Source organism: Trachypithecus francoisi, unplaced genomic scaffold (genome assembly GCF_009764315.1).
Source record: "Trachypithecus francoisi isolate TF-2019V2 unplaced genomic scaffold, Tfra_2.0 Lachesis_group2, whole genome shotgun sequence".
Lineage (NCBI taxonomy): Eukaryota > Metazoa > Chordata > Mammalia > Primates > Cercopithecidae > Trachypithecus > Trachypithecus francoisi.
This window is the reverse complement of record NW_022681465.1, coordinates 637,070-663,688: the sequence shown is the minus strand read 5'-3', so window position 1 is coordinate 663,688 and position 26,619 is coordinate 637,070. Positions and strand designations below refer to the sequence as shown.

The following is a 26,619-nucleotide window of genomic DNA, read 5'->3' as shown; positions in this document are numbered from 1 at the left end:
ATGATGCTACCATTGAAGGCAGATGCTGTAGAGAGATGGGTACATTTTGGAAAAGAGAATTTAAAGGATTCTGTATCAGGAAAAGCATGATTTACAGGTCTTGAAATATACTTAAAGTAAATATTCACTTTCATATTTACTTTTACTAAAATTTACACTCCTGCCATTGCTCGTCTACCAGGTACAGCTGACTTGGCTGGCACCACCCGGTGCCAGAGGTCTGCTCACCTAAGGGTGGGGACAGGGCTTCCTGGGTGCAGCTGGTGAGTGTCTCATCTCTCAAAGGACCCAAGGAGTAAGTCTGGGGATGTCAGACAGGAGGAGACCAGGGGGGTGCCCTCCAGGCTGAGGGAAGACTTTTACTCTGATTGAACACAGTTCCTGGGCACTGCTAGATCACTAGTCAGAAAACCTTCACCAGAAAAGAGAATGCATGGCCTTTTCATTTCTCTGAGGAAGCCGAGAAACTTTAATTAGGTGACAGGGTTCCAAGCACTTACAGAAGATGGAGTGCGGTGAAGGCCCAGGGAGGAGAGGGGCACGGAGGTGCACATCCCCTGCGCCCCACACGCCTTCAACCACCGCAACAAACAAGCACCCAAGAGAGGCTATGTGGCAGAGCCCTGCGCACACAGGGCTTTGAGAGCACAACGAGGGGCCTCTGCACGTGGCCTAGGGACGCTCACTCCACGCACACCCGGTGTATCAAGCTGGCACCTAAGGACAGGCCGTGCAGCTGAAAGCAGCACATGTGGTCAAGGAGAGCAATCGGCTTTCCTGTGCTTCTGAGGGCAGGGACTGGGGCTGTGCACAGGCGTGCAGGGCAGGTCGGCGGAGGCTACTTGAGCAGCTTGGCCACGTTCAGGCTGGGCACCACAATGTCCTTGAAGAGGGGCACGTAGCTGGGGCTGGCTTGCGCCGGGCCCTGCTCCAGGGTCTCCATGATGGTCTGTTTCATATCACGGCTGGCATCCCCACGCACAGCCAGCAGCGCACCGATGTGGTCATCCCTGGGGATGGGGAGACGTCAGCCCACGCCCGCTTAGCACCCCCATGATGCTCCATGCTGCCAGGGGCTCACGGCCTCACCACCCCAGCCCACAGAACGCAGGGGGTGAGGACAGTTGCAGACAAACGGCGCCTTTCCCTTTTCAGCAGGGAGACAAGCCTGCGTTTTCATCTTACTTTGCCTTTTCTCAATCCAATTGCAGAAAGATTTTCAACACTGCTTTTATAAATCTTTGTTCTCACCCAACCAGAACAGAGACCGTGGAGAGCTCAAGACCCCGTTTTCCACGTTTAACCACAAACAGCAAGATGATGGGACAGAGGTGGCACAACTGCAGCCATGGAGGTGGCCCCTTGGGGAAGTGGCAGGTGCCCTGAGACGGGGGCTGCGAAGCATGGCCTGGGGCCTGGAGCCAGCATGGCGGGGGGGGACGTGCGTGGGTCCCCTTCCCTGGGCCTGGCACTGGGGACTCCCTGTAATCACGTCCTCGGAGGGTATCCAGTCTGAGCGGCACTTGGGCCCTACTGAGTCCACCATGAGCACAGAGGAAACTTCTTAAACTCGCCCCGCTCAGGCCACTCCACAGCCCAAATCTTCCCCACCAGACACAGCAGAGCTGTCACAGCCCTGCCCCCACTGTCCCCACCCGGGGTGAGCCCCGCGAGCTCCACCCACCCACACTGTAGCCCAGGCCGGGTGGAAGGCAGCACAGGAGCCGCTCTGCTCCCCGCACCTGAACCCCTGCCGTGCTGCAGGGCTGACCTCGCCAACCGGGAGCCTCACCCGCCCTGTGACGGGAGGAAGGACCTGCCGCTCCACTCCAGGATTCTAAGGCAGATGTGCATCCCTTACCTGATGTCTGGATACTTGCTGACCAGAGTGGAGACTTCCAGGTAGAGCAGAGAAGGGTCTGTCAGCTTGATCACTTCGGCCACAGCCACGATGGTGTCGCAGTATCCGTCCACGTCTTCCCCGAAACCCTGGAAGGCAGCAGGAATGTGAGGAGCCGCCCTGGGCTGCCCCCCGCCCCGGGAGCGGCTGGATTCTGGCTGAGCCCCTTCCTGACTGGGAACCTCCCTCTTCACCCGACTCCTCAGGATCCACTCGGAAAGCTCAGGAACGGGGCCGGGGTCTGGGGTGAGGGCGAGCCCGTGGGAGGCAGCCAGCGCCTCGCAGCACAGGACAGACCGAAGCGTCCTCAGGGCGCCGGCGGCGCCGCGCCTGCCTCCGTGGTCATTCGTGTCCAGCCACAAGCTCAGGCAGGACCTGGACCCCGGCCCCCCGCCTGACACACACACACGCACTCTCAGCCACTGGCGCCAAGTCCCGGGGTGGAGGCTGCCCAGGGCTGCGGGCGGCGGGCTTTCCCACCCCGGCACGGCGCGACACTCACGGACGCCAGCTTCCGGAACAGGAAGCGCAGCTGCTCCGCCTCCCTCACCATCTTCTCCGCGCCCTCCTTGCGCTCCTCCGGGCTGCGGAAGGAAATGCGCTTCTGCAGGACGGCCCGCAGGTACTCCACCACCACGCGCCGGTGCGCCTCGGCCGTCATCCTCTGGGGAGAAACGCGCAGTCAGCCGCAGGCTGCACGGCTCTGGCGGCTACGGGCACTTTCATTTAAACCCAGCTCGGGGCTCCCAGCGGCTCCCCGGAGGCTGAGCCCACTCCTCGCTCGCCACGGCTGACCGTGTGAGCGACGTGTGGCTCGTCACAGTGACCGTGACCTGGAGCCCCGCACCAGGCCAGCTCCAGCCCCCAGCAGGACAGACACGGGTGAGGCACGTGCTGCGCATCAGCACTCGGTCCACAGACAGGCCGGTGTCAGTGGCCGCCGCCGCCTTTGATAACGACGGCAGCATCTGGAAAACGTGGCAGACATTTTGGAGGAAAGAGAAACCTAGGTCCTGCAGGATGGAGGGTCTGAAGTGGAAAGAAACCCCCGGGGTGCGTGGAAAGGCAAGAAGATGGGGCACACGGGCCTGTCCGGGAACCACAGCTCCCTCCACCTCGAGTGGGCACCACAGGGCCCCCGCCACTTTTACCAGAGCCGCGTCCCAGGGAGGCGGCGTCCGCAGAGCCTCTTGCCTCCCTTGAGCTGACAGGACAACGAGTGAGCGTTCACTCACGGAGGGGCTCACTGCATGCCGAATTCTGAGCAGGGTGAGGGGTGAGCCCTCCGTGAAGGTGACTAGGGGACTAGGTCCCACCTTCTTACCTTCTTATATGGCTTTTTAATTTTGGCAAAATCGTTGAAATAGTCTTCCACAGTGACACAGATAATGTCTACAGCGTTTGATCCTAATAGCCACTTCTTCGTCATCAATTCATTCAGATGTTGCTGAAAAGCAGAAACAGATCATAGAAATCATCACCTCAACGTCCCACAAGGGCTGAGTGCGTGTGGGAGGGAGGCACTTCAGCGCCCTTGCTACGTGGCACTGCTTTTCTAATTACAACAGCAATGCGCACTCAGGTAAAAATTCGATTATATAATCTGCAAATGTGTACTTTAAGTATAAGGAGATTTATACTACAATTTCTGTGATGAGCTTCACAAAATGACATGTTAAAGATGGAAATATCTGTGCATGTATACATTTTACCTTTAATGGCTACATATATTTATTGTATTTATTTGCCCAATTCTCTATTGATGGACATTTAAATTCTTTTCACATTTTGCAATAATGCAACAGTGAATCTGTATAATTCTGATGAAATTCCTTAAAGTTGAATTTTTCAGTCAAAAAGTATATACATTACAATTCCAATAAAAGTATACAAATTAAAACTCCAATAAAAGTATACAAATTAAAACTCTAATAGAAGTATACAAATTAAAACTCCAGTAAAAGTTACAAATTAAAACTACAATGGCTGTATTTCCAAGCTGCCCTCCAAAACCCAACCCAGTTCAGGCCCACACAGAATCCAAACAGCCCCTTTCTCCCATGCCCTCAACAAGCCTGAGAGGCATCCACATCTCCGGCTCCTGCCGTCCTACTGAGCGGCAGGTCCTGTTGAGCATTCATTGCTTCGAGGATAAGACTGGGCGTCTACTTTCATGGTGAGGACACTGGTGTTGCTTTTAATGTGAGGTGGCCGTTCATGTCCTTTAGCCATTTTTCTATATATTGTTTTTAAATTTTGAAATAATTTCAAATGTAAATATTTCCTTCTTGCTTTCTAAGTCATTTTTGCGAAAGTTACAAGTGTTTGCCTCTTTGGGGACACTTCCACACACATTTCCGTTCTCTTGCACAACCAGACGCTGATGAAATCAGCAACCAATCCCACCCCTCATCCCAGGAACCCCTTTCCAGCAGGGACCACCAGATGGCCATGGTCTTATTTTTGTTTTATTTTGAGATGGAGTTTTACTCGTTGCCCAGGCTGGAGTGCAATGGCATGATCTCAGCTCACTACAACCTCTGCTTCCTGGGTTTAAGCAATTCTTCTGTCTCAGCCTCCCAAGTAGCTGGGATTGCAGGCATGCGCCACCACACCCAGCTAATTTTGTATTTTTAGTAGAGACAGGGTTTCTCCATGGTGGTCAGGCTGGTCTCAAACTCCCAACCTCAGGTGATCTGCCCACGTCGGCCTTCCAAAGTGGATTCCAAAGGATTATAGGCGTGAGCCACCGCACCTGGCCTACAGTCTTATTTTTAAAATATATTCTGACTTCTGCCAATACATCTAAATAATGTTAAACCATCTTTATGTTTCTGAAATAACTCCCACATTTCATGGTAGGTTGTGCCTTTGATACAATATTAAATTCATTTTATTAATGATTTTTGTGTATCTATATTCAAAAGCAAAACTGCTCTATGGGAGATGATGTGTGTGTGTGTGTGTGTATGCACTCTCAATTTGACTTTTTGACAGGTCCCTACATATCTGTTTCTATTTTGTAATCCACTAAATCGTCTGATGTCGTTCATACTTACTGGGTGAACCTACTGAATTGTGCATAAGGACCCTGCATCATATGAAGCATGCAGCATCACAGAAAATGGAGGCGCTCTGAGCGATTTGACCTGAATGCAAGTGCACAGCCCGGCTCCCCGGATGGTGTCCGCACGGTACAGTTCACAGCCTGTGTCCCAGAGGGCAGTCAGGAAGCACCATGCTTTGTCCCCGAAAACGGTAGGAGGAAAGAGCCAGGCCCACCTCCAGGTCCAGGAAGACCTCCTCCAGCAAACCGCTGCAGCCCTCCTTCGCGATGGCGTCTAAAATCCCGTCCATGCTGGGCTGGCTCAGAGACACGCCCTCTTCCACTTCATTCTTTAAATACTTTCTTTTTAAACTGACTATGGATTCTCTGCAAGGAAATGGTTCAGGTTCAACACAGCGGCTGGGCAGGCCAGCCTCCACTGGTCCCCCACCACAGCACCAGCCGCACTCACTTGAAGGTCTGACAGTTGTTGATGATGGCTATCATGTACTGAACGTAGCAGTGTGGGTGCTGCCGATTCCTCAAGTGCTCTTCTTTATACAGCTGCGCTTCATCCTTATATCTGAGGACAGACAGGCTTCGGTCAAACAGCACTAAGGGCAACATGGAGCTGTTTCAGACGCCACGCTGATGTCATGCCTGGCCTGATATTTCACATCACTAACATCTGACCGGATGAGCCTCTAAAAATAAAACAATCTTTAGACGATCCCGACTAATGGAAGGACAGAGAGGCTGATCACTTAAATGGATCAAAAAATAACTTCACCCCAGGCTTTAAAATATGGCTCATTAGGAGGCTGAGGCAAGAAGACCACTTGAGCCCAGGAGTCAAAGGCTGCCGGCTGCGCTGCAGTGAGCTACCACTGCACTCCAGCATGGGCAACCTAATGAGACCTTCTCTCTCTTTTTTTTTTTGAGATGGAGTCTTGTTCTGTAACCCAGGCTGGAGTGCAGTGGTGCGACCTCGGCTCACTGCAACCTCCACCTCCCGGGTTCACATGATTCTCCTGCCTCAGCCGCCCAAGCAGGTGGGACTACAGGTGTGCACCACCACGCCCAGCTAATTTTTGTATTTTTAGTAGAGACAGGGTTTTACCATATTGGCCAGGTTGGTCTTGAACTCCTGACCTCGTGATCCACCCGCCTCGGCCTCCCAAAGTGCTGGGATTACAGGCATGAGCCGCCGCGCCTGGCCAACCTTGTCTCTTAAAAAACAATTTAAAAATATAAAAATTTTGAGAAGTTGGTAAAAAATAACTGAAAAAAGGAGAAAGAAAAAATATAGTTCAGCATTCTGATTGTAAAAATATACTACATATTTGATTGTGAGGAACTGGGAAAGCTTTATCTTATTTACTGTACACTTCACCTAGAAACTCATAGTGTTAGGAACATCATCAAATGTCAGGTAAAATGTCCCTTTCAGAAACTGTCCCTGAAGTCATCCAATTAAAAACAGACACTTGAAACATCAAGAAAACACACAGAGATAGTGACCCGCTCTATTTTTAAACTTATTGTGGGCATTCTCAAGCACATATGGGAGTGGAAGAATCGTACAACAAATACCGTTTCTATTTTTAAGAGATGTTAAGAAAGGAGCAAACTGAAAGCTGGCAATTAAAGGGAAAGAAGTTAGCATTTCTGTCCAAAGTGTGGTTCAGGTCATGAAAAAGCTGAGGGTGATCAGGGACAGTCTCTTTATAGAAGAACCTAACCTCATAAATAACAATGACCTCCAAAGAAACAAACTCAGGCCAAGATCCCCAAGGATAGATGGCCAAGAGGGACTTGGCCATGACCTCTGTGGATAGACGGCCAATGGGAACTTGGCTAAGACTTGGCCAGTGGGGACTTGGCTAAGACCTCTATGGATGGAGGGCCAGTGGGGACTCAGCTGTGACCCCTGTTGACGGGTTGCCAGTGGGGACGTGGGCATGACCCCCATCGATGGATGGCAGATGGAAACTCTGAGTGGGCAGTGTGGCTGTAGTACCTAAGCCACCAGGACAGGACCTACAGATGCCACGTCTCCTGATGTGCCACATTGTGGAAGACACACTTGCCAATAAGTGGGATCCAAGCCTGCGGAGCCAGTATCTGGCTCGGGAGCTGATGGCAGACTGAGGACAAGGCTGAGGGACATCTCTCTACAGAGATCTACAAGCAGCGGCTTAAGGAGGGAAGGGGCTGTTCTGCTTACCAGAGGCCTAGGAACCCTAAGCCCTCATGCGATGCAGTCCGATCTGATTCACAACTATCGAAAGACACATTTGAGATAAAACCCAAACGCAGACTTGGCATTGGATGACCCCATGGAGTCACTGTGCATGTGTCTCTGACTTGATGGCACTGCAGTGGCTTGAGAGAGGGTCCCAAATACCATGTCACAGTGCCTGGGGTTTGCCTCAAGGTATTTCAGCAGAGAGAGAGGAATGGGCAGGGGAGAACAGATTAGGCAAGGGGGCTTTGGAGGGGATGGCTTCTGGACTGCACGATGGTGAACACAGCACAGTTTTTTACACCATTCTTTCCACATCTGTCTAGGTTTGAAAATTATCATCAACAACTCATGGGGAGGGTGGCGTACCAGGTCATGGCTGCCTGGAACCCTTCTGAGGAAGGCCAGCTCGGCCGAGGACGCCCTCCCCACTGCGAAGGGGGCACTGTGGCAGAAGTTGCCACCCCTACCCCGAGGAAGTTCAGAACGGGCGACGGGAGGAGCCTGACTCCAACAGAGTTGGTGTCATCCGGTACATCGCTAAGGACGTCACAACCCATAGGCTCTGGGAGCCCAAGGAGGCATGTGCTCCACTCAAGGGGAAGATGATCCAGAAGCTCCGCTCCCTCCCTTTGCTTTTGAAGAACACAGGAGTGAACGTGGGGAATCTACAGGCTTAATTTTTTTTTAATAACAGGGATAGTAGGCTCAAAACATTTTTGCTTCTAATTTTTAAAAACATTCAATTTGCACATTAGCACACTGGCAAAAAGACATACCTGCTTAGGAAAGAATTCATCTGCTGAAGACACAAAACTAGTACCTTTGTTTTCAAATCTTCACTTATCTGAGCAGCAACTTGAAGATTCTGTTCAAACATCTAAACATCAGAGAACTTATTAATTCTGGTATAATCTTACAGGAGTGTACTAAGAGTATAGGTTTGCTGTTATATAAAACCCCCGTTTGCTAACTGGTATTTAGGATAGTCCAAATTCAGAGAAAAAAAAAAATGAAACCACCTGAAAAATAACGAAGTTAGTTTTAAAAACAAAAACAAAAAAACAAAAACAACTTTCTCACCTGGGAAAGTACCAAGTGACTCATTTCTTAATTCCTGGCAAACTGGTTTCTCCCATGGGGGCCACGTCTGTCCTCACACTACGTGACTGGAGTTCTAATATGTGGAGTGAAGCCTCACCAGGGATGGCGCCCCTCAGCGCCTGACTCACCTTCTCAGCGCCTGACTCACCTTCCCTGGCTCTATGACCGTCATGATGCAGAGTTCCTAAGAACCCGGACCTGGGGTGTGCCAGGCCCTGCCAGCAGCTGACACAGGCAGAGGAAGGACAAGGGGACAGAGCTCACTGGACTCTCCTCACAGAGTTTCTCACAGCATCCGTTTCCAAACAAAGGAAAGGGTCTGGACTAGCCTGTCAATAACTAACGGTATCATTCGGAGAGAAATGTCACCCACCAGCCCTCGCTCCTGCCTGACTAGAGTCCTGAGTGAGGATTCTAACACAGCCGGGCTCCGTCCCTCAGCAATACCACTCCAATTAAAACACATGATGAGCCAAAAGAAAAAAAGAGCAGGAAAAACAGGACACAGGGTGGTCGAACACTGGAAAGTGAATCCGTGGTAAGAACACACTGGGTCTAACACCTAGTGAGGCGCGGGCGTTGGGAAGTGAATCCGTCGTAAAAATGCAGGTGGGTCTAATACTTAGAACCTTAACCAACGAACAGGAAAGTAACTTTAAAAGCCAATGCGCCATGACCCACCAGGTGGAGGTTGCAGTAAGCCAAGACTACGCTACTGCACTCCAGCCTGGGCGACAGAGTGAGACTCCATCTCAAAACAAATAATGAACGCTCCCAAAATCCACCTGTTTAGACTCAATTGTGCCATTTTTTAGGACAAATCCTGAATATCAACCAAACAAACTCACATTTGAAAGTCGCACATAAATATCATGTAATTAGGCTCTAGTCCAAACCCATAAAGACCTGGTCAGAAAAGTAAAGTGACCTTGGGCAAAACTATTTGGTAAGTATTGTCCCAGGTTTCTGCAGCTTCAGAGAGAAAGAGACAGAGACAGGAGAGGACTTAGATGCACCAGGCAGGCCTCTCAATATTTTCACCACACTCTGCGGATGAAAATCCTGGGTATCTGTGTCACTCTGTAAAACCTATAGGTCCTACTATCCACCTAGGAAATGGAACTGTGCCAATCCCCTGCATTTGGTACCTGGAAGACAATGGCAGGGAGTGTGGTCTGGTAGTACCCATCCTGGTCGGCTTCCGGTTCTGTCTCTTTGACCCAGTCTTTCTTGTCTGTCTCCAGTGCTTTCCGCAGCCAGGCGATGATGTTTGACTAAAGGAAGTTCAGCATGATGGAGAAGAGAAGACAGAAGAGCAGGTGCCTAAGGGTCACGCCAATCACCTGGTCGGCTGCATGCACAGCTCCAGAAACTAGACACAGGGCACCAGAGTCCTCGTTCCCAAATGAGGACTCCAGAGCAGGGACCCAGGAGCCACCCCCATGGGAGGCAGGGCCCACAGCAGCCTGCAGGGATTTAACTGGAACCTTTGTACAGATAAAGAGGGAGAAGAAACTAGATGCCCTTTTGGCTGCACCTCATGCTGGAGGACAAGGCCGCTGAGTCCCAGGTGTACAGAGAACGAGGCCAACCAGGTCCAGTCAGGTCCGGTCAGGCCCGTTCCTGTGCCCAGACTCAGCAACCACGGTAGCTCATGTCCCAAGAGAAGACAGCGCTCCTTCCCCAGCTCCTGAGGACACCTCAGCTTCTGGTCACAATGCTGCCTTGCACAATGCTGTCCACAAAGGTGGACACACCCTTGTCTAAGAAGCAGACCCTGCTGACCCCCTCACCCTGCTGACCCCCTCCTCTCACTCTGAGACCACCTGGTGGTCACCAGGCTGCAAATGGACTCGCCCTTTGGTCCTTGACTGACCCCCCCCAACCCTGGGACTCAGAGCCGAGAGCCGGCAGGTGCCGCCACACATGGTTCAGACATCCCGGGCCCTGGCCAGCCTGCCGAGGATGGCACAGGCTCACGCCTCCAGCAGAGGACAAGCTTCGGATCCAGGCCCAGAGAAGGGGCCATTCTCCTCTTTTAGCAAACGGACCTGTCAGGGCCTGGAAGCAGAGCCTGGGCAACTGAGCAACGTACCCTAGGAAGTCAACGCGAAGGCATTTCCCACCCTGCCGCCTGCCTGCTGCCAAGCCCAATTACTTGTACAACCAGCACGGTGGTCTGTGGCACGCAGGCCGGCCCTACTCACAGTGAGCGTGGACATGTACGTATCAAGCAGCTCAGAGACCACGTGTGGAGAAAGCAATGGCTCCAGGGTGCCGACATCCACTTCCGGGGCCAGCTCCACGTTCCTCATCATCTCCGTACTATGGGGGAACCAGGAATGTGAGTGACAAACCACGACAGACATAGAAGAGCATGTCCAAGTGTGCCCAGGCTGTTTCACTTGCCACACGAACGTCCACCCACCCTGGAGACTTCCGGTCACAGCCGGCCCATGGCTCAGGGGAAAGCGCAGGGCAGGGGCCGAGGGCTTTGGGGTCTCCGTGGCATTACCCACTGGCTGCGAGACCACGTGAGTCCCTCCAACCCCAGCCTCACCCTGCTGCGCCAGCAGGGTGAGGCTCAAATGCAGAAGAGACTTCCCTGAGGGGAAGACGTGTGTTCTATTCACTGCACCTCCAGAGCCAAGACAGGGCCTGGCAAACAGGAGGCGCTGAATAAACAAACGCACTCAGTCAAAACGACAACAAGCCCAGCCGGCCCCCACAGCCACAGGCGCCATGTCCACTGACTCAACCAACCACAGACTGAAAATATTTGGGAAAAACAACAATAAAAAATAAAAATTTCAAAAAATATAGTCCAACAACTATTTTCATAGCATTTACACTGTATTTACTTTTATAAGTAATCTAGAGATGATTTAGAGCAGGAATGAGAATGTACACAAGTTACATGCAAACACTATACCCTTTTATAAAGGGGACTTGGGCTCCAGAGGATTTTGATAGCTAAGAGGGTTCCTGGAATCCCTCCCCGTTGGGTATGGAAGGGCAGCTGGGCTGTATTTTGGAAACAAGCCACTGCAGTCAACATCACTATGCTCTGCAGAGGGTGATGACTGGAACGCAGAACATAGGACATTACTGATAAACATGCATCTGCAAGAACAGCCTAAACTACATCCAGTCTACTGTCCAGAAGACAGGAAATACGTGCTACACTTCAGGAAAAGTTTTCATTAAAAAGTTATTATCAGCCGGGCACGGTGGCTCATGCCTGTAATCCCAGCGCTTTGGGAGGCTGAGGTGGGCAGATCACGAGGTCAGGAGATGAAGACCATCCTGGCCAACATGGTGAAACCCCATCTCTACTAAAAATACAAAAAAATTAGCTGGGCTTGTTGGCATGCGCCTGTAGTCCCAGCTACTCGGGAGGCTGAGGCAGGAGAATGGCGGGAACCCAGGAGGTGGAGCTTGCTGTCAGTCAAGATCATACCACGGCACTCCAACCTGGGCGACAGAGTGAGAATCCGTCTCAAAAAAATAAATAAATAAATAAATAAATAAATAAATAAAAAGTTATTATCTGTGTATGAGATTGAGCTCTTTAAAGGCTAAGGTTTGATATACTTACTATGTACCCACAAAAATTAAAATTAAAACTTTTTTTAAGTTCTAAGGTTTGACCACTCAGAAAATTCAACTAACATGCCTCAGGCTATGTACCCTAAATACTTTCTCAGAGTAACACTGAATAAAATGATTAAGGGCCAGTCCACTATAAAAAATCCAAGAGCTTCCTGAGTAAAAAAGTGCTTCCTAAAATTCTGCACATTTTAAAAGACTTTTATTTAATCTGGATTATTTTTGTCCAAGAACCTCAATTCCGTGTGTGAATGTTTCCAGCGGGAGCACTTCAACCTCCCCTGAGAAAGGCCGGGGTGATGGAACTCACAAGACTCCCCAAGGACAGAAAAACACTCACAACGTGGAAAGACAGAATCAAGACACAAACTGTGCAAGGTGCACACATGCACAGCCCAGTCTAGTGGCCACAGCCAGGGAGGGCCCAGGGACGGGATTGGAATCCAGCTTCCCACTCACTGGCTGTGTGACCTGGGCACATTATCCCCTGCCTCCTGCCTCATGGGGCTGCTGACACACCAGGCACAGAGAGGGAGGCCTGCAGTCAAGGCTACAGAATGGGCGGCCATGAGGATGAGCGGCAGCCAGGGGAGGTGAGTCCACAGTTGTGCACAGAGAGCCATGGTGACTATTCTCTGCAGGGGGTGCTTCCATTCTCTTCTGTCCTTCTGTATTGAAATGCAAATTCTCTATAAGCAGATACCAGTAAACAAACAAAGCCCCCCAAAAAAATGCCTTACTACTAAAAAAAAAAAAAAAAAAAAGAGGTTTATTCCATTTCTCCACTGCAGTGATAAGCAAAAAAAAAAAAAAAAAAAAAAAGAAGAAGAATTCCAATACATGACTTAATATTATTTTCTGTCCATGAAACCAAGGAAAATTGAAATAAATTTTCATTTTAGCTACCTAATCTTAAAGAATTTCAGAACACCCCCACCACTGCACCGTTTTTCAACACTACTCCCAATTGATCCATGCAGAGTGGTTCATGTTCCCTTACGTGAAGTGACAAACCCTCGTGCTAGGACACAAAAAGGATGACGGAGTTTTCTCGAACTATCTAGACTTGTAACTGTTTATTTTTGAAAGACTCACTGCTATAGGATATTGGTGAAGAGAAACCAAACCCAGAGTTGCTGGAAGCCAGGGAGGTGATGTGGTGGTCTCCTCCCCAGCTGGGTGGCCATGTGCTAGTCCCAGCCCCACCTGGGACCATGTGTCCTCACCGGTAAAATGGGCAAAAACACGCCTGCCCCGGGGTGTCACCGCAAGGAAGCAAGTCAGCACACGGGGAGACAGGATAATGGCCCAGCCTGGAGCTGCACCCTGTCAGGCTCAACGGGGCTGGAGGCCAAGAGCAGAGATCCCTCCCAAGCACAACAGTGTTCAAACACCAGAGGCTGGGCACCAGCAGGCGGACCAGAAAGAAGACGCCCCTTGGCCAGAAACCAAGGCCGTGGGCCCGGAGCACCTGCCCAGAGTGACGCCCTGCGGTCGGTTCTCCAGCAAGCGGCTGCCGGCCCCTCTCACACACGGCTTCTACCTAAGAGACAACACAGGCGCCAGGTTAGCTTTACCTTGTGTATGTGTTTAAGACCCACGTCAAGAGGCTCACGATCTCATTGGCTTCCAAGTCTTCGGACGCGAGCTCTTGCATCCGCGTGCTCAGGGCTTGGTGGTACATATTCAGGAGGTTCTTAAAGATCTCATAGTGGGGAGGAAAGCACTGAACCATCAGGTTTTTGGCGACAATGAGGTCATCCAGGACGTACTTCCTTATAATTTCCAGGTGGCGGACAAGCCACATCTTGTCAGACTCCCTGGTGTCTGCCTGTGTGCCCTCAATTCTGGTGGTCACAGTCCTCTCCAAGATGGTGAACATTTTCTCTTTCCAATTCTTGGGCCTCCCAGGAGGAACAAAGCCAGTTTGCTTTTTCCGGTCAAGTATACGCCTGTCGATTTTCTCTTCCCTTTCAATGATCCTGACAACTGAGACCAGCAAGGTGGGGTCACGCCGGACAGTGACCAGTGACCTCTGCAGCACCATCCACAGCTGCTTAGCCAGCTCATCAGAGAGCCCCTGCGTGCTGCCAAAGTAGCCATGGATGAGGGTCATGTCACGTGTGTTCCCACTGTCCATGCGGTACTGCTCGTACATCAGCCCATCCCGGGAGCACTCCAGGTCCATCAGCTTCCGGTGGGCTTGCAGGAGCGCCCCTTGTTCAATTAGGTCCTGGGTCTCCCTCACAATCTCAGGCACTAGGGAAAAGGCACAAGACAGCAACATAAACCACCACCACCACCACCACCACCACATAAAAGGCTGCCTGCATGCAGCGTTCTGGGAACACGGCAGAGCAGGAAGCCGTCTCCCTAGCTAACAACAACTGCAATGGCAGGATGTGTCTGAGGTAACTATCTTTGGAACTCTGGGGTCTACTGAAGGCATAAATTGTAAACTGTGGTTAACTCTGGGCATTTGCAGCTCTCAGCTGGGCAGTGGCTACCCAGGCCCCACGTCCTGCCTCGCAGGCAGCTGTGCATGTGCTGATGTGTTCCTGGAGCTGCCTGCACACAGTCTGCAGCCTAGCTGGGCAACAAGAACCCTGTCCTCCACACCAGAGATCTGTACTCTGATCACTGACTGCTGCTTCTGACCACAGAGGTGCGAAGAGGTGAGCAGCCACTGTTGCATCTTCCTCTGTTCACAGGCCCCTCCTCGCCCCCGCACACCTCCAGGGAATTTAAAGGGCCAATGTCTTCACCACCTCCTTCATCTGTTCCCCTTTTTGAAAGCCAGATATTTGTATATAAATAAAGACATTCAAAAGTAACTGCATTTACAGGAAAAATTCAGAAGTGGCCAATGCATGCCCAGGCAAAGGCACAGGCTCAGAAAAGACTTGAGACGACCTTGAAGTGCACACTTCAGGCTGCGCCTTGGCACAGACAGCCTACAACAACCAAGACAAGAATCATCAACCTGGGAAGGGGAAAGAATCTGATTTCCAGACTTATCACATTATTCGATTCAAGTGTCCATTTTTCAACAACAAAAACATCACAAGGCACACAAAGAAGAAGAAAGTATGAAGGAAAACATAAGAAACCGTCCCTGTAAAAGATCAGATGGCAGATCTACTAGACAAAGACTCTAAGACAACTATTTAAAGATGTGTACGGAACTAAAAGATGTGAAGAAACAAACATGTATGAGCAAAATGTAAACACCAATAATGAGACAAAATCCAAAAGGAAACCAAAAAGAAAATACGAAGCTGAAAAGTACAATAAATGAAAAATTCACTGAAGGGATTCAAAGGCAGATCTGTGCAGGTGCAAGAAAGAATCAGTGAAAGTGAAGACAGGACAATGGGAAATATCAAGTATCAGGGACAGAAAGAAAAAAGATTGAAGAAAAGTGAACAGAGCCTCAGCGACCTTGTGGACACCATCAAGCAGGCCAACATATGCTTAGTGGGACTTTTAGAAGGAGAAGAGAGAAATGGGCAAGACATTATTTGAAGAAATAATAGCTGAAAACTCCCCACATTTGATGAAAGACATGAATATGAAGATCCAAGAAATTCAACGACCTCCAAGCAAGAGGAACTCAGAGGTCCACACTAAGATACAACTTAATCAAACTTTTGAAAGAATTTTGAAAGCAGCAACTTGTCAGAAACAAGAGCTCCTAAATAAGATTATGAGCAGATCAGATTTCTCACCAGAAACTTTGGAGGCCAGAGGCAGTGGGATGACATATTCGAAGTGCTAAAAGAAAAATACTGTCAACCAAGCACCTTAAATCTAGCAAAACCATCATTCAAAAGTGACAGCGATATTAAGACATCCCCAGATAAACAAAAGATGAAAAGCTTGTTACCACAAGATCTGCCCTGCAAGAAATGCTTAAATGGAGTCCCACTGGTTGAAAAGAAAGAATGCTAGGGAGAAACTGGAAGCCATGTGAAGAAGTAAAGGTCTCAAAAAAGGTAAATTCATGGACAATCATAAAATCGAGTATTATTAACACTTCAGTTTTTATCTCATCACTCTGTTTTCTACATGACTTAAGAGACTAATATTTTTCTGGTTAAAAGGGGCAAATAAAAAAGAAACTAATACATTAAAAACTAGTCTAAAAGCTAGTAATACTGTAACTTTGGATTCTAACTCCACATTGTTTTCTACCTAATTTTTTAAAACGAATGCATTAAAAAACAATTATTAGTCTATGTTTTTGGACACACAATGTATAAATATGTAATTCTGTGAAATGAACAACCCAAAGCTAGTGGAGATGAAGCCACATAGGGACCGTTTTTGTGTATTACTGAAGTTACGTTGATATAAATTCAAACTCAAGTGAGATCATGTTAGATGTTAAGTGTAATCTTTATGGTAGGCACAAAGAAAATAGCTATAGAATATACACAAAAGAAACAAGAAGGGAATTAAAGTGTTTACTACCAAAATAATCAAAAGCACACACACAAAAAAAAGAAATGCAGAAATAAGAGACAAAAATGTTATATGGCATATAAAAAACAAACAGCAAAATGACAGAAGTCCCTTCTTATCAGTAATCACTTAAATGTAAGCTCTTTGATCAAAAGAGGTAGGCAAAATTAATTAAACTCTTCAATCAGAAGAGGTGGACAAAATAGATTTAAAAAATAAAACATGATTCAACTCTACGTGTTCACCAGAGACTGATCTTAAAGCCCAAGACACAAATAGGTTGACAGTAAAAGGATGGAAAAAGATATTCCACATAAATCATAACCAAAAGAGAAAAGGAGTGGTTATACTAATAAATATGAAATAGACTTAAAAAATAATAATAATCACAACAAAGGCCATACTGTATGAAGATTCAGCAAGAAGATATAACAATTACAAATATTTCTGCATTTACTAACGGACCATCAAAATACATGAAGCAAAAATGGATAGAACTTAAGGGAGACACATTCACTTCTGTAACAATTGGAGGCTTCAATAACTCTCAATAACGGACAGAACAAGCAGACAGAAGCTAAACGAGGCTTCAATACCTCCCTCTCAATAATGGACAGAACAAGTAGACAGAAGCTAAACAAGGAAAGAGAGGACTTGAACAATGCAACAAGCCAACCAGATTGAACAAACACAGAAAGAACACCCAACAACAGAATACACACTATTCTCACGTGCACATGCGACGGTCTTCAGGACAGACCGTGGATTAGGCCTCAAATTAAGACTCAGGTTTTTAAAAGATAAATATCACACAAAGTACCTTCTCTAAACTCAGCAGATGACGTTAGAAATCAGTATCAGAAGGAAAACTGTAAAATTCACGAATTTGTGGAAATTAAACAACATACTCTTAAACAATTAGAGGCAAAAAAGGAAACACAAGAGACTTTTTTTTTTTTTTTTTTTGAGACGAAGTCTTGCTCTTGTCCCCCAGGCTGGAGTGCAATGGTGTGACCTCGGCTCACTGTGTCCTCCGCCTCCCGGGTTCAAGCGATTCTCCTGCCTCAGCCTCCCAAGTAGCTGGGACTACAGGCACCGGTCGCCACCAAGCCCAGCTAATTTTTGTATTTTTAGTAGAGATGGGGTTTCACCATGTTGGCCAGGCTGGTCTCGAACTCCTAACCTCAGGTGATCTGCCCGCCTCAGCCTTCCAAAGTGCTGGGATTACAGGCATGAGCCACTGCGCCCAACCATAAGGGACATTTTTAAAAACTTAGAGAAGAATGAAAATGCAGACGAATCAGAAACCTCGCACACTCCTGGTGGAAAACTGTGAAATGCTGCAGCCACTGGAGGAAACAGTCTGGCAGCTGCTCAAAGATTTAAACATAAATGACCACACGGTCCAGCAGTCACACTTGTGTGTACATACCAGAACGAAATAAAAGTAAAATATCTGTACACCCATGTTCACTACAGCGTTACTCACAATGGCTAAAATGTGGAAGCAATCTGAGTGTCCACCAACAGACAAATGGAGAAGCCAAACGCGGTCCATACATACAATGGAATATTATTCAGCCTTAAAAGTGAAGGACATTCTACAATACTACAGCATGGAAGCACCCGGAGGAGAGCATGCTGAGTGCAACAAGCATGTCACAGAAAGACAGATAATACGTGATGCCACTTCTATGAGGTTTTCAGAGTCGTCCAGTTCACAGAGACAGAAGGCAGAACACTGGGGAAAAGGAGCTGGGCAGAGGGTGCCAGGTCAGTGTTGAATGGGTACAGATGTTCATGTCTACAAGATGAAGAGTTCTGAAGATGGAGGTGGTAATGGTCGCACAACAATGTGAACGTTCTTAATAGTCCCCAACTGTACACTTAAAAATGGTGAAGATGGCAAATTGTGTATGTGCATTTTAGCACAAGAAAGAATGCAGGAGGGGAGCTGTGTACACAGCATTACTGAATTATAGGCAATGAGACAAGTCTGAAGGGAACCAAACCACATCTTCTTAATGAAAATGTATCCGTAACAAAAAACATGCATACCACGTAGGCTCATTTGTTCACCAAGGAAAGGAAATTATTTCCAACTGTAGATAAATTAATTCCAGTAAAGCACCTTTTGGTCATTAGGCATTAGTTTAAAAGACCAGAAGGAGGCCGGGCGCAGTGGCTCAAGCCTGTAATCCCAGCACTTTGGGAGGCCGAGACGGGCGGATCACGAGGTCAGGAGATGGAGACCATCCTGGCTAACACGGTGAAACCCCATCTCTACTAAAAAATACAAAAAAAACCTAGCCGCGCGAGGTGGCGGGCGCCTGTAGTCCCAGCTACTCGGGAGGCTGAGGCAGGAGAATGGCATAAACCCAGGAGGCGGAGCTTGCAGTGAGCTGAGATCCGGCCACTGCACTCCAGCCTGGGCAACAGAGCGAGACTCCGTCTCAAAAAAAAAAAAAAAAAAAAAAAAGACCAGAAAGAAATGTAGCCAGCCAATACGAAATAAGAGGAAATGAACTAGAAAGGTGCCAGCTGAGCATCACCAGGGAGACTCTGTCGAGGGACTCTGTTCCAGTTCCAGGCAGTCCACAGTCACCAAGAAGAGCTGCTTTCTGAGTTGGCAGCACTGTGGCATTTGTGTTGGGCATGCACAAAGAGATGCAGACCACAGTCAAACATGTCACCCTGCAGATCATGCCCTGGAAGAAGGGCACACACAAAGCAGTGGGACAAGGTGCTCAGCAATGCTGCAGCCACAAGCATAAGAGGAGGGCAGAGAGGACGGGGTGGACAGGACACAGGTTACCAAGGTGTGCTGTGGGCAGCCAGGGAGAACCGCACCAATTCACACGTGGCCTTGGGAGCCGAGGAGCATCAGACGATGCAGCACAGCCAGTGTGGAGGGCGAGCTGGGGCCCGTGACGGCTGCGGACGGGGAAGTGTCATGCAGACATCAGGGCAGAGACGTTGGGTAGAGGAACAGGAAGAACTTGCCAAGAGGCCAGAGACACGAACAAAGAAAGGGAAGGAATCAGACCCTGCCAAGGCTTCTGAGGTTGGGGACTTGAAGGATGCTGCTGACCTTGACACAGAGTGGGGACCAAGGGGAGGGACGAGGCTGTGGAAGCAGCTCCTGTCCCAGCAAGCGGGAAGAGACTGTGAACACAAACGCTGGGAGCCACCACCCAGGGCCAGCTGGCACCTTTCAGGGACAGGTTACTGGGCCCTTGGCATCCTTCTAACTGAGGCGTTCAGGGAGAAGACTGAAAGGGTCACTCTCCCACGGCACTGAGCCCCAGCTCTGCCCTGGCCTGGGCACACATGCTTCTCCTCCCGCCTGGGAGCTGCTGCTCGCCTCATCCCTTCTGCTCTGGGATCTACTTGCTCTGTCCCATGCGCAGGGCGGCTTCTCCCACAGCTCCTTTTAAGCATGGGCCGCGGCATCTTCACTCTTCTGCACTCAGAGTCTAACAGCCACATCGCAGGCAAAGCAACGACACTCAGCCAGGGACTCCCTCTACACTGCGTTTGCTGGGCATCTGTCCTGACACTGAACTACAAGCCTTCTTCTAGCCTTTACGTGCTCAGCTCATCACTTCCATCCACGTTCAAAAAAAGATGCTGAGCAGACAAGAATTAACCACTTAACCATCTCCAGGTCTACAGTGCGGGCTGCAAAGCACACTGCACACAGAGCACTCAGTGAGTCATTCAGAGACAGGTGTGAGCATGGCAAGCGTCTCGAGCGTCTGCCTGGTACCTGAGAAGATGTTCTTGAGGTTCTCCACGGCTGCGGCGAGCTGGCTGTGCTGCACCACGGCATCTTTGACATCCTTGAGGCTCTCGATGGTGTTGATGCTCTGCCTCCAGTCCTTGCTGACGTCCGCCAGCGACTGCTGGATGTCTTTGACATCATTCAGGGCGTTGTGGAGCTGGCTGAGACCTGTGCGCACCCCGTCCAGCTGTGACTGGATGGCGGCCTGAGGAGAGACGCCACACGGGTGAGAAGAGCCAGAGACAGCCATGTGCTGCTTCCTGAAGAACAAATCTTCCCCGGGAGGGTCAAGTTCTGGAAAGAGCCACTGAGTAGCAGGAAATAGTCAATACCCAGAAAAGAGAATACAATTAACAAGGATTTAATTGATTCACAATGTAACTTCTTTTTTCACTGGTGCCTGGGAACAGAACAATGATGCATTTTAAAGCTTTGATGAGAAAACGTCAGGACACTCCTCATCTAGCCTCACACCTGGTGACACCAGACACCACCATGGGTCTGCCCTGGGCCGTGGCCTGCTATGGTACCTTCAGAAGGATGTCACCCATGTTCTCCCCAGGCACCCTAGTTTCCTAAGAGGTCTTATCTAGGCAGAGAGAACGGTCAGGACTTCACTGGCTTGAGGCGGGGAGTTCCTGCTGTTCAGCCAGGACCATACTTGGCCTCAGGACAGCTGACCCACAGGACAGGACAGAATCGGCACCCGAGCTTCAGATCCACTGTGTTAAATGTGAGTTAAAACAATCTGAACAAAATCCCCTCCAGTGGTGCTCTGTAGAAGAGCTTTAAATAAGACTACTTCTCATTCCTCTGGTATTGTTTAAAAACTTAATAGTCACTTTCACGGTGTTGTTATTGTTGTTGTTTCTGGGTTTTTTGTTTTTTTCTTTTTTTTTTGAGACAGAGTCTCACTCTGTTGCCCAGGCTGGAGTGCAATGGCATAATCTCGGCTCACCACAACCTCTGCCTCCTGGGTTCAAGCGATTCTCCTGCCTCAGCCTCCCAAGTAGCCGGGATTACAAGCACCGGCCATCATGCCTGGCTAATTTTTGTATTTTTGTAGAGACAGAGTTTCACCATGTTGACCAGGCTGGTCTTGAACTCCTGACCTCAGGTGATCCGCCCGCCTCGGCCTCCCAAAGTGCTGGGATTACAGGTGTGAGCCACCGTGCCCGGCCTCAGGGTGTTTAAAAGGTTGTTCCTTTGCTGTTTTCACCATTCCCACTGTCTTCTAAGCAAAGCTACTGATTGGTAATGCACTGCTGAAAGTAACTAACTGCTCAAGAAAGTCCAGCTCTGCCTCCTTGCACATCACCACAAAGGCTAGTTTAGCAAAATCATCATGGTGATGTCAAGCAGGAACCTGAAGCCCAAGACAGATGGCTCTGTGCTGCCTGGGAGTGGAGCAGGTGGCCTCACCTTCAATCTGGCCTCCACCGAGGCCTTCTTCCGCGCTTCTCTCCTGCGATACTGCTCCACCTTGTCCAGCTGGTCCGGACGCTGGAGCATCCCAGCAACCCTTTGCACTGCTGTCGCAACAGCCTCCCGGTCTGTCTCCTTCATGGTCAAAAAGCAGGTGGAATCCTCACAGTGTTCATGCTAGAGGTATTCTGTGTGCATTGCAGGGGTTGTTAGGTTGTTAGAAATGCTAGGTACAAAACCTCCCCTCAAACAATCAGATGATCACAATGGAGCTACAAGGAGAGCATCTGAGATCATTAATCCAGGAAACCTCAAAGAAAGCTGAACTAGGATGAGGAACTCCTTGATAAGATAAACAAACCTTTGTAACACAAACCTGGGGAAGTTAAACCTTTAAGGGGAGAGCAGGTGCGTTTCATAGGCATGAGAGACATGGACATTTGGAAGATTCTAGATCTGGGTCCCAAACCACCCACCATGTAGATGTCAGTCTCCAAGGCACATCTCTCCCCAAGACAGGGCTGGTTTCTCATTTCGGGAGCCTTCCCCCAGCACGTTGGCCAGGCCTGTGGGCAGCTGTACCAGGACCCTCAGTGAAGACAAATGCAGCACAGACATCTCCCCCAAACAGGTACCACAGCTGGAGGCCCAGCACAAGCCCCACGATTCCCTATAAAAGTCACTATTGTCAGCTGGGCCCGGTGGCTCACGCCTATAATCCCAGCACTTTGGGAGGCCGACACGGGTGGATCATGAGGTCAGCAGATTGAGACCATCCTGGCTAACACGGTGAAACCCTGTATCTACTAAAAATACAAAAAAATTAGCCGGGCATGGTGGCAGACACCTGTAGTCCCAGCTACTCGAGAGGCTGAGGCAGGAGCATGGCATGAACCCAGGAGGCAGAGCTTGCAGTGAGCCAAGATCACATCACTGCACTCCAGCCTGGGCAACAGAGCAAGACTCTGTCTCAAAAAAAAAAAAAAAAAAAAAAACTCATTACTGCCTTGGGTATCCAAAACCCCATTTCCCCCTTTTTTAACTGCCATAGAAAACATCACGCTTCCCTCCTTCATGCAGGTCCGGTGCAGACCACAGGTGCTCAGATGGCAGGCAAGCCTGCCTTCCATGCTCCCTCCACCATCGTCCTCCTCGGAGATCTAAGAGAGCTGCTTGGTGAGCAGCTGGTCAATGCGGGAATCTGATACACCTGTTCCCCTTGATTTCAGCTGTTCGATTTTCTTCATGAATATTAACAAGATTCGCTTCTCCTGGAATTTTTTCATTCTCCGTGCCCACATGCTTTCAGACACCTCTCTTCTCACTCCTTTTTCACCTGGACCTACATTGCAACCTTTCCTTTCTCTTTATTTTCTGATTACGAAATTAGGCATACAATGTACAAAATCTGGACAGGACAAAAATACAAAGATGCCAAGGTAACTCCCCTTAAATCCCGACACCCAGGGGCAACTCCCCTTAAATCCCGACACCCAGGGGCAACTCCCCTTAAATCCCGACACCCAGGGGCAACTCCCCTTAAATCCCGACACCCAGGGGCAACTCCCCTTAAATCCCGACACCCAGGGGCAACTCCCCTTAAATCCCGACACCCAGGGGCAACTCCCCTTAAATCCCGACACTCAGGGGCAACTCCCCTTAAATCCCAACACTCGGGCAACTCCCCTTAAATCCCGACACTCAGGGGCAACTCCCCTTAAATCCCGACACTCAGGGGCAACTCCCCTTAATCCCGACACCAGGGGCAACTCCCCTTAAATCCCGACACCCAGGGGCAACTCCCCTTAAATCCCGACACCCAGGGGCAACTCCCCTTAAATCCCGACACCCAGGGGCAACTCCCCTTAAATCCCGACACTCAGGGGCAACTCCCTCCAACAGGGCTTGTTTCCTTCCAGTTTTTTCCCTTTGAGTTTCTTTTAAAGCTAAGATTCCACTGCTTCTATGACTTTGTAGGTGCACACTTTTGTTTTCTTATTTTGTTTGGATATCATCATCAGCATTTCCATTGACATTAAAGTCTGTATGGTTTTGATTATAGGGCTGGATAGTAACCCAAGAAGTGGACACCCAGCCACTCTGCTGGTGCACACAGTGAGGTGACTGGGCCCATCTCCAGGCTGGAGTGAAGTCTGTCATGCTGTGGGTGGAAGCCAAGGCGACGTGAGTGGAGAGCTGGGAAGCAGAAGCAGGCTCACCTTGGAGTCAGAACAAAGCTTAACTTAAGGGAAAACCTTAAGTTAAAAAACGCAACGCAGAGGTTTTCATCCCAGGCTGAAGACTAAAGATTTTGGGTCAAGAAGCCAAAGAGGAACTCAGAAGCCATAAACAGAGACCCAGGTTCAACCCCTACCAGGGCCTTTCTGACTGCCTTTCCCTGGCACTGGCTCTGCTGTGGTCTCTCTACCAAGCTGGAGAGGGGGAACACCCTACCGAGGGGAACATCAGCACCCAGGGGGACACCTGCACCAGGGAGACACCTCTGCCGGGCAGACACCTCCGTCGGGAGGGACACGTCGCCGGGGCGATGCCTGCGTCAAGGGGAACACCTGTGCTGGGGGCACCTCACGGAGGGGACACCTCCGCTGGAGGGACACCTGCACCTTGGAGGACACCTGCACCAGGAAGGACATTTGTGCCCGGAGGGACACCTAGTCCGAGGGGGGACAACTGCGCCTGGGGGGGCGGACACCGTCAAGGGGACATCTGTACGAGGACGGATACTTGTGCCTGGGGGGACACCTGTGCCTGAGGGGACACCTGCGCCGAGGGGACACCTGCGCCAGGGAGGACACTTGTGCCTGGAGGGACACCTGCCCCAAGGAGGGACATCTGCTCCGAAGGGGGGACACCTGCGCCAGGAAGGACACCTGCGCCTGGTGCGGGGGAGACACCGTCAAGGAGAAACCTGCACCAGGAAGGACACTTGTGCCTGGGGGGACACCTGTGCCTAGGGGACACCTGCGCCTGGGGGGACACATGTGCCGGGGAGGACACCTGCGCCTGGGGGGACACCTGCGCCTGGGGGGACACCTGCGCCTGGGGGGACACCTGCGCCTGGCGGGACACATGTGCCGGGGAGGACACCTGCGCCGAGGGAACACCTGCGCCGAGGACACTCGCACGAGCGGGATACTCCACGGTATCCGGAACGGCCTCCCTGCCCTCCAGGTCCCGGTCCGGCCTCCCCCTACGCGCCCCCGCGAAAGCCAGAGACAGGGAGAGCAAGGATGAAACACGGCGACCACCGCCCATGGACCCGCGGGCCGTCAGGACCTACGTCCGGCCAACTCACCCTCTAAGCCTACGCCGCCGCCGCCGGAGTCCCGGAAGTGGGCAGCGAAAGGGTACTTCCGCTTCCGGCAACGGCGCCGGAAGCATGGGTCCGGCCCTCCGGGCGGCGGGGATACCCGTCTCTTGGCCGAGCGACTTCAGCTCGGGGACCTGCCCCGTGGCCGCTCCCCAGCAGGACATGGTAACTGCCGGGGTGGGGGTCTCCTTGCCTGTCCCAGGCCCCCCAACTCAGGCCCTCTCGCTGCCTCTGGCGACCCCCGCGTGCGCCCTTCCCCAGGGCCGGCGCAGTCTTGGAAGCCTCCGCCCAGCGTGGCTGCCTGCGTTTTCTCTCTGCTCCGTTCCCCCCCGGAGAGAAGACGGCCCCAGAGCCGCTGTGGCTCCGTCCTCTGCTGACGCCTCATGTTTATGTTGGCCTTGGCGTCCGCACTGCAGTGTGGCAGGGGCGTCCCTCCTTTGCCGCGGACTGAGGTGGGCGCCGAGCATTCAGTAAACGCGGAAACGAAAGCGGGGAAGGTTGGGAATCAAGCGTCTGTCATGCCTGCCACCAGCAGACAAGCGGCTTTGGGTACTCCCTGGACCCAAACACGAACTCAGCCCCTCCAGGAGCGCAGTCATCTGCACCCACGTGGGAGCAATGCCCTGGGATGGGTGGCCACGGGATAAACGTTTCTGGGGCCCCTCAGAGGCCCAGCGGCGCGCGTCTTGGAGAATGAATGTATGTCACTGGGCCGCTGCTGCAGAGGGCCGCTCCTGAGTCGCTGCTTGGAAGAGAGGCCCATGGCCAGCACTTGTCTTCTCCAGGAGGAAAAAGCACGTGCTAAACCACCAGCATTCGGGGTTTGTCTGTTTGATAAAGGATGCACCAACTAACAAGAAAGTCTTTCCTAGGTTGTGCCCCTGGCCCCTCCTGAAAATCGGCCACACAAAAGGAAGGGTCTGGAAGGTGGCAGAGAAGCCAGCAGAGACAAGGAAAGTGGCAGCAGCATGGGGCGGGGTCACACAGAAAGGAGATGGAGCTGTGGGAGCCCCCGCTGCCACTCCGACAAGGAGCCCTGCCCCGTGCCCTGCTGATGCTAACACCCCGGCTCTGTTATTTCAGTTTTTCCTTGTAATTTCTGAAAATCTACCAACAAGTTGAGCAGTGAAAAAAATTTTTTTAAGAAGTTAAAATTACGTTAGAAATTATGACTGTAATTTTGAGACTAATGAAGGAAAAAAAAATGGCCAAAATTACCAAAGCTTTTAGGACTCTTCAAAATATAGTATCATTGAGTATTATGAACTAAAGACTCATACTATTATATCAATGTCTGGTAGTGAATTTGGATGAAGAACTGTCTAGTAACTTCTTAAGAAAACATTAAAAGTCTTTCTTGGCGGGGCACGGTGGCTCACGCCTGTAATCCCAGCACTTTGGGAGACCGAGGCGGGCGGATCACGAGGTCAGGAGATCGAGACCATCCTGGCTAACATGGTGAAACCCCGTCTCTACCAAAAATACACACACACAAAACTACTTGGGCGTGGTGGTGGGTGCCTATAGTCCCAGCTACTTGGGAGGCTGAGGAAGGAGAATGGCCTGAACCTGGGAGGCAGAGCTTGCAGTGAGCTGAGACTGCCACTGCACTCCAGCCTGGGCAACAGAGCAATACTCCGTCTCAAAAAAAAAAAAAAAGGTCTTTCTTCGCTGGGTGCAGTGGCTCCCACCTGTAATCCCAGCACTTTGG

The 26,619-nt window shown here is 50.4% G+C and overlaps 1 protein-coding gene and 1 pseudogene across 3 annotated transcripts; one reads left to right on the top strand and one right to left on the bottom strand.

The window, feature by feature from the left end:
• Positions 1 to 439: 439 nt before the first annotated feature.
• EXOC3 (exocyst complex component 3) lies at positions 440 to 24,982 on the bottom strand. 2 transcript variants are annotated; one of them, XM_033178656.1, is made up of 13 exons: positions 24,894 to 24,982; positions 21,575 to 21,765; positions 20,138 to 20,459; positions 13,482 to 14,163; positions 10,503 to 10,620; positions 9,444 to 9,569; positions 7,971 to 8,071; positions 5,419 to 5,529; positions 5,183 to 5,333; positions 3,225 to 3,347; positions 2,403 to 2,564; positions 1,862 to 1,989; positions 440 to 1,010 (listed from the first exon to the last, which is right to left on the bottom strand). In XM_033178656.1, the coding sequence occupies exons 2-13, from the start codon at positions 21,716 to 21,718 to the stop codon at positions 839 to 841; spliced, it is 2,340 nt and encodes a 779-aa protein (XP_033034547.1). In that variant the 5' UTR covers positions 21,719 to 21,765; positions 24,894 to 24,982; the 3' UTR covers positions 440 to 838. The 2 variants fall into 2 exon arrangements, with proteins under 2 accessions (XP_033034547.1, XP_033034548.1); XM_033178657.1 differs by having other exon boundaries at positions 20,138 to 20,357.
• On the top strand, positions 24,578 to 26,245 carry LOC117064659 (annotated as a pseudogene). The gene is made up of 2 exons (XR_004429573.1): positions 24,578 to 24,775; positions 24,872 to 26,245. The product of XR_004429573.1 is annotated as an uncharacterized LOC117064659 (transcript).
• Positions 26,246 to 26,619: the final 374 nt, after the last annotated feature.

Bases quoted from the DNA above. Each gene is read 5' to 3' on its own strand.
- EXOC3 (XM_033178656.1), bottom strand. From the start codon at position 21,718: ATGAAGGAGACAGACCGGGAGGCTGTTGCGACAGCAGTGCAAAGGGTT. The intron at 8,072-9,443 runs GTACCAAATGCA...TCTGATGTTTAG, and splicing joins TCCCTGCCATTGTCTTCCAG to ATGTTTGAACAGAATCTTCA. The intron at 3,348-5,182 runs GTGGGCCTGGCT...TCTGCTTTTCAG, and splicing joins AGGTCTTCCTGGACCTGGAG to CAACATCTGAATGAATTGAT.